The sequence below is a fragment of the Nuphar pumila genome, chromosome 9 (assembly GCF_984573655.1).
Source record: "Nuphar pumila chromosome 9, dmNupPumi1.hap1.1, whole genome shotgun sequence".
In the NCBI taxonomy this organism is placed as follows: Eukaryota; Viridiplantae; Streptophyta; class Magnoliopsida; order Nymphaeales; family Nymphaeaceae; genus Nuphar; species Nuphar pumila.
The window spans coordinates 8616810-8625049 of NC_143257.1; the positions used below are offsets into that span (position 1 = coordinate 8616810).

Consider the following 8240-nt stretch of genomic DNA (forward strand, 5'->3'; position numbering starts at 1 on the left):
CCAACTTCTGGTTCGTTCGGTCGGGATATGATCACCCTACCTTCTCTACACAAGATTCTGGCATAGTGTTCATACAACCAATCCATACCTAATATGACATCATATTCCGTCATATCGAGTAGGATTAGGTTTGCAAGCAGTGTTTGTTCTCCTAACACGACTGGTATGTTTGGCATGTAATTTACACATGGTTCATTGAACCCGATGGGATTATAAACTACCAATTCATGCTTCAGTGATTCAGTGGGTGCCCTAAGTTGTTTAGCAAAATTAATAGATATGAAAGAATGTGTTGCTCCACAATCAAAGAGTACTAAAGCGGCTTGTCCAGATATGAGAATTGTACCTTGGACCAAATTGCCCTTCTGAAGTTCTTCTGCCGAGGTCGCATAAACTCTCCCGACCATCTTCTTCTGATTTGCTTGCTGAGATGGCGGTGCCTGCAGCTGTGATTGTGGTTGTTGACCTCCACTTGCCCTTTTTGCATCATCTGCCTGTTTCTTGCGGCACTCCCTGATATAGTGCCCCAGTTTTCCACAGTAAAGGCAGCCGCCCGTCTCTCGAGGGCATTGTTGTCCCGGATGGAAACGGTTGCATTTCTGGCATCGCTGGCCTTGGGTCTGAACCATTTTATTTTCTTCGGAATGCCTTGGTTTCTTAGCATAGGGGTAGAACTTTTTCCCACTGAACCTCTTCTTGAATTCTGGCTTTTGCACTCCAGGGCGATTCTTCTGGAACTTCTGTCCTTCCTTCCAATCATCCTCAAGTAATGTAGCAACCTGGGTTGGTGACATTCACCGATATAAGTTAGGAAAATTTTTTTTCCATCAATTATCTATTAGTTGTGTTTTATCTGAATAGCCTCATCGAGGGTTTTTGGCCCTCGTGTATACAGGCGATTTCTGAGTCCTGCTTTCAGTCCTCGGGCAAATTTCATTGCCCGGTCTTCGTCCGTCGTGTATACATTGGGACAATAACGCTCTAGGCTGTGAAACTTCGTGATGTATTCTGCCAATGTCCTTTCTCCTTGTTGCAGGTCGAGAAATTCCTGCATCTTCTTGGTTCTCTCGTGTTTCGGAAAGTAGGTGTTGTTAAACACTTCCACGAACTGCGGCCATGTCACGGGTCCATTCTGAAACTTCACTGCATGGGTGGTTTCCCACCACTTCTCTGCATGTTCCTTCAGGCGATATGTGCCAAAATCTACCTGTCGTTCGGCCGGAACTTCCAACACTCGAAAAATCCTCTCTATTTCCCGCACCCAGGACTCCGCTGCTTCAGGATCGGTCTTTCCTAGAAACGCAGGTGGATCCATATCCATGAATTTCTTGTACGACATGGTCCCGATTGCATTCGATTTGTCATGGGCCACTTGTTGTAAGTTAGTGCCCATTTGTTGCATTGTTGTGGCCTGTTGGCCCACCACTCCAGCCAGGTTTTGCAGTGTCTCGAGAATATCGTTGCACCTGTTAGCCCATGCCATCTAATTGGCATAGACATAAAAAAATTTAGTGTTATAGTTATTCCATAACGTAGTGGTTTGCAGATACTCGATTAATGTTAAATATGGCCAAACCAAGCACAATTTTAGTGGATATATTTAAATTATATACTTACAGAGTGATGGCAGACCGTCGAGGCTGTCATGACTACTACTTTTCTGTCTGGCTCTGATACCATAATTGTAACACCCCATTTAATTTTTAATGAAAATTCTAATTTTTTTTTTTAAACCTTTAACTAGATAAATGAGGAGCTACTAAGAACTTCAATCTTATTCCATCATAACAAAGTTTATTACATCAAGTTGAAATATCCAGAAACATTAAACAGAAAAGTAGTAGTGCCATGATCGCCTGACGATGCCACCGCCCTCACTCTGATTGTGCATTTATGTCTTCACCTGAAAATAGTAAACCACAAAGGAATCAGACTACCACTGTCTGAGTAAGTGATACAGACTAAATTACATATGTGCAGTGTCATGTGAACAAGTATGTATGAACTTTGATTTAACCGAAATTTAGTACTTATGTCAACATGCTTTTCTTTTTAAGACCATCATGTCTGAAGTGATTTCTGAGTAAGAGAATTCTATGATTTTAGTTTTCCATGTTTATATCACAAGAACTCCTATCGGTCCCATTAGTTAATACCACATTTTTTTTTTTGGTTTAAATTTTCAGTTCATTCTTACCCTGTGGGTACGCACAGGCATTCGACATCGTAGCGGACCGAGATTATACGGAGGTTCATACGATCCGTATAACTAGCCGTACGGATACCCAAAAGGGGCGCGGTGCTCGACCGAGAGAGATCCCCAATTGGCAAGACTAACATTGGATGCACCCATAACTCTTCTGCAGAAGACTTGGACTCACCACCTAGGACTCACTGGTGGTCCTGGTCCCCTAACTCCGAGGACTGGGGACCGGGTGAGACGCCTCGCTCTCACAATACAGGTATGTCCTACGGAGTGTGTACCATCCACTCTCTCCAAAGTGGACCATGGGTCTGGTAACATACACTGTGATCCAGTGTACCCAGAACCCGGGAATCCAGTAACATACACCGTCGTGGTGTACCCAGAAACCCATTGAGAAACCGGTAACATATACCCTTTTTGGTATACCCAATTCTCACACTTATTATCTTTCTTTATTTTCTCACCTTTATTCTATGCTCAGATGACCCGACCAAGATTTCTTGTGTTAGTTGGTTCTCAAAATTCTTATCTTTCCCATGGCATATAATTCAAAATTCTAACTCGAGATATACACACTGTAGTCATGATTCTTATGTCTTTTCTCGACATATAATTCAAGCTCCAACCTGAGCCCAAAATTCGAAAAGAGCTGGTAACATATATCTTTTCATGGTATCCCTAGATCTCACCCCAATATATATATATATATATATGTGTGTGTGTGTGTGTGTGTGTGTGTTTCTTCATTAATTTCATTAATGACAGGTCATACTAATCTACTGTAGTGGGCTTGAGTGCTAAATTTACAACTGTTGCCATGAATATTCTTTTCATATGTGAGTGATGACGCGTAACTAGAAAATTTATTGGTGATTATGCAACGAATCCCCATAATGGCACTCACATGAAATTTTTCTTATTAAAAGGTGCTATCTACTAACTATTGTCAGGACCAATCACAACAAGGTAGTAGCAACTACTACCCTATCCAACGCCCTAGTCCAATCCGGCTAGATTCTGCCCCTATGTTTTTGTTTTGGTCGTGCAGTACCCCATCGACAGTTGCAATATGCCATGGCTGAAGTCAATATGACCCCCCAACCGATTAGGCTCAACAGAGCGCAAGGTGCCCTGCCACACACCATGGCCATTGGCCTTGCACTAGTGGCATCAACAGGCAAGAGGCTAACAGACACTAGTCTCCTGTACTACCCAACGAACCATAACTGAAGCATCGATAAGATGTAGCATCCCCTGCTATAACCACTATCGTTAGTTCAGCGTTTGCTGATCTCAAGCTGGATTAGATCGACCCTCATAATCAGATATGATCACCAAATCTCCCAGCAAAAAGGGAAACATGAATTGAAGTCGAGTCGACACCCCAATCCATTTTTGATCCAACATTTTTTTTTTCATAGAATTGAACGTGTATAATCATATGCTTGAACAATAATACACACATTGCTTACGTAATTACCTATTTGTGAGTCCTATGCAATAATCCTACCAATATATATATATATATATATATATATATATATATAATAGTTGGATTAATTAAGTGACTTGACATGTGGTATGAAGCATCCCACCATGGTACAGATCCATATGTATGAACTCATTTATTTGCTAAATGGTGTTATCACAATGAAATCTATGAACATTATGTAATTAGACTAAGTCTACGTAGTCCAAGCATGTGATATTCCAATTACAATCCTCTTCCATACGTTGAAATAAGAGGTCTCATGATGGTGGGTGCAAATCTATAGTTGAAAGTGTGTAGATTGATTGGTCTGATTTGTGCCTTCACCTAGTTAGAGAGCAGTCATCATGCACGTCTATAACCATAGTTTCAAAGATGTGTAAATTAAAAAGGAAATTCTTAGGGATATGCAGACTTGATTATACTGACCCATTACATCATTGGTTTGCTGGCAGCCCTCAATGAACGTGAGAGGCATATGGAACAACAACTAGAAGAAACAAAAGATTAGGTACGGCTAATAAATCTACCCAGAAAATTTTTTTTTTTTTCGTTTTCATTTCCTCACACGCAGTCCAACCAATTGAACAGATCACGCTGGGTGTGTTTTGTTCCCTAACGTCTAAATCTATGTTCAGGACCTGTGTATAACATGTTTAAACAATCTTTTCACAGGATATATCTTTATATTTCCTCTAATAACTTAGATCTCAATATCATTCAATGTCAATGCAGTATTATTTTTTTTTCTTTTTAGGTCTAATGGTTACTCGGTTTAATGGGAGTGTTTGAACTACCGAATAACAAATCCATTATATGGTTTAGGAACACATTACATTGCAAATAATGTACTTAGTTGTGTATCCCTTACCTCGTGTGAGCGTGAATCCACCGGAAAAAATGTTCGCCCTACTCGCGGACGTCGGATACCCACGTGCGAGCTCCTCGCCGGAATCAATGGTGGGGTACTCAATATGGGAAATCGTTCAGCTGGTTGGACTGAAGGGGAGAGGGAAGGAGGGTCACACGTTTGGGCTGAAGGGGGCGTGAGAGCAAGAGGCCTTGGGTTCCAAGATACCTCGTTAGTTGTTGTAGGGTTTTCCTAAAAAAAAACGTAAAATCAATATGGTTTTTATTGCAGCCTTCCCAATTGCTGGACTGTTGGGCTTCCAAGGTGGCCCAACGTTCAGCCTTTCCTAAAAAAAATCGCCCCTTCTTCAGAATTAAATTCCTCATTTATTTACACCTTGATTTATTATTTATTTATTATTATTATTATTATTTTTGTTACTTGGTTGGGTTTCCCAGTTGGAAAAAACGCCCAGCCGTTCTTTCCTGTGGGCGTCACCCTTTCCCCATTTAAGTCACCTTAAATGGGAAGTTGAAACGCCCAATTTGAGAGAGGAGAGAAAAAAAATCATTAATCCTTTCAAAAAAAGAATGCTTTGTATTATTGGTGCCCTGGGGATTTGAACTGAGGTCTCCATCCTAAGGGGTAACGAGCCCCACCATTGCACCAGGTTGTGTTTCGTTGCAATACCTTGTAACGATAACCCTTTTGTCCTCTTTTGACGCATTTTACAAAAATAACGTTTTCTAAAAATTATCGGGTGTCCACGGAGTTTCGAACCACACTCTCTTTCTGTTGAGGCAACCCGCCATGTCAGTGTGCAAACTCTTACTTGGTTGTACTTCTTTTCAACTAAAAACTACTTCAGTGATGGGCGATGTTCTAAATCGCGTAAGCATGACATACAAATTGGCGAGCGCACTGTTCATGAAGAATCAAGTCCCGAGAATTATAAATCAACATTCAAAATACATATGACTAGTAACTCCCCAAATTTGAGACCCGACGAGGAAAAAAAATCTCGTTATTTCATGTGAATTACTGGAAAGCATGTTTAAGTCGGGTATGGTCCTGACGATGGCGATATTCGCAAGAGGTGATACTTTCGAGACGTATTTTGCGAATGTAGTTGAAATTGAAAATTTAAAGCTGGATTTTTAAGTGGGTTTCGACTCCATCCAAGATCCAAATCCCTATATACTATTTGAATCTGATTATTGAATCCGCTTGATCCATTTGGATCGACTCTTCATCCTTTTATCGTATTCATTTCCAATAATTATAACCTTTCTTAAATTTGATAATTGTCGGAATTTTTGCGGGTTTTACAAAAACCATCTCTGGTTCATAAGACTTGCACTACTTCGCAAATTGTCTGAGTGAGCCAAGTCTTGATGGATTTACTATTGTTCCTGCAAAGTCGTCTTCAATAATAGTTTGTGAATTTTGAGTGCCATTTGCATAGATATTAGATACTAAATCTATTTGACTAGCTTGAGTGTGGATAAAAAATGTTGAAACGGATGATTGCTTTCCCCTTTAATATGTTATTGATTGCGGTATTAGTTTTATGAGTAATGCAACTTATGATTACTTTTGACATTTTAAAGCACATGTATGCATTTCTTCAATAACTGTCTCCATGGGATTTTCCTTCTTAAAGACCTAGGGAAATCCTAGATTGAATCTTTGCATTTCTTTTACTGAAAATGATTGTATTGTCTTTGTAAAATGGTGTGATTTTGTAAATGCCTCACAATTTGTCCAGAAGACCCATGCCCAAAATTCTGATTCTCAAATTTTTAGGACATTTTTACCTTTCGCACAAGTGAACCTGTTGATGTTTGCACGATAGATATGTATGTCACTTGATAGTCACATCTCAATAAAAAAGAGATTTGCATGAACATTTCGCTGACTATGAAATTCTCATAAAGTATTTTCGGACATGGCTAACTTGAATTCCTATATAGGAGATTTGCATATGAATGCATGGATTTTTTGAGATTCACAAGCTCGATATGAATCTTCTAGAATTTTTAAAAGTGTGAATTCGGCATGTTCACTCTATACATTTGCATCCATCTTGACATTTGCACAAACGTTATGCAAACTTTCTTTAACTAAAAACTCATTTAAAGTCTGGACATATGTTTGCAAATGTATGATTGACTTTCGCAAATGTTTGTTGTGAATGTTCTTACTTTCATATATTTTTTTATTTGATCTCGGTAGGTTCGTGTCACATATTTGCAATATCCTTTAACTAAAAACTCGCATAAAGTTTGAACATATATTTTAAATTGTGTCTAAGATTCACAAATATATGTTGTGAATGCCCTTTTGCATGTTTTCTGGTTACAGGTTTGCGTCACACATTTATGGATGTCACGACCTTCATGCAGATACCATATAAATCTCTTTTAACTAAAAACTCGTACAAAGTCTGAACATGCGCTTGCAATTCTGTGTTTGACATTCGCAAATATGTGTTGTGAATGCCTTTACTTTTGTTTGTTTTTTATTGTAGGTTAATGACACATTTGTGGGTGTCATGACCTTCACCTAGATACCATGCAAACTTCATTTAACTAAAAACTTGCATAAAGTTTGGACGTACATACGTAAATATATAAAGTGAAGCTATATATGCAAAAATTTGTCATTTATAAAAGTCTCACATTAGTAAGCATTATATGTGAAATTCCTTTTAATGCAAAGAGAACTTATTTAACATGCAAATGTCTTAAGGTTATTTTATGAATATCATTACTTTTGCATATTTGTGTTCGATATGTTTACACTATACATTTGTGGTCATCGTCCTGACATTAACGTAGACTACTCGCGAATGCCCTTCGTATATGCAGAAATTTTGACATCAGTTGCGGACCTAATGAACATTTGCATATGCAATATGCGAAGTTGTGAGGTTCATAAATATTTTCATGAACTTTGTGCAAATCTTTTGACCCTCGTGTGAATGTTTGTGAACCTTTATACGTGTATTAAATGTGACTCTTTGTATGTATCAAAGCTCTATTTTGTATTTAAGGTCTCTTTTTTTTGTATAACATTAAGGTTTTTTTGTGAGGGTTTTGCGGTCCTGAACTTGTATGGTGCCCCCCCCCCCTCCCTCCCCTATTTTTTCCTCGACAAGTTTTTTTGGTGAGTTGTTCTTGCTTGATCTACGTGTAGTGGCACATCATTGTTGAGTTTTCTAGCGTCCAACACATCATTGACAATGAGATTTTTTTGTACGCACAAGTTTCGCTCTTTGTAACATTTGGATAAGTTATTTTGTAAAATAATGGCATGAATCAATTATTTTATGAAATAATAACCTAATTTTTAAGTTAATTTTGCATATTTAATAGCCTATCCCTCTTTTTAGTTTAATTTAATGTCTTATTTTTTCTTTAATTTTGTATGTTTCTATCCTTGAATTTGGTTATTTATCTTGTATTATAAAGATAACGTGGGAACAATATAATGATTCTTAAATTATTTTGCATTTTCAATAGCCTTTTTCTTTGTAATTCAATTTCAGCTGAGTCTTGTTGACCTTTATCCTCAAATTTGGTTGTGTAAGAAATTTTTTATCTTGTACTATAAAGATAATGTGTAAAGAAAGTATTATGGAAGCACCAACGCCTATTGGTTGATCAAGAAAACAGGTAGGATATGTACTTGCT

At 38.2% G+C, this 8240-nt stretch overlaps 1 protein-coding gene across 1 annotated transcript; it reads right to left on the reverse strand.

Moving 5' to 3' along the window:
- Nucleotides 1–838: 838 nt before the first annotated feature.
- Nucleotides 839–1339, reverse strand: LOC149828377 (uncharacterized). The gene has a single exon (XM_090017038.1). The coding sequence runs from the start codon at nucleotides 1337–1339 to the stop codon at nucleotides 839–841; it is 501 nt and encodes a 166-aa protein (XP_089873164.1).
- Nucleotides 1340–8240: the final 6901 nt, after the last annotated feature.

Coding starts and splice junctions, on each gene's coding strand:
- LOC149828377 (XM_090017038.1), bottom strand. CDS start 1,339: ATGTCGTACAAGAAATTCATGGATATGGATCCACCTGCGTTTCTAGGA.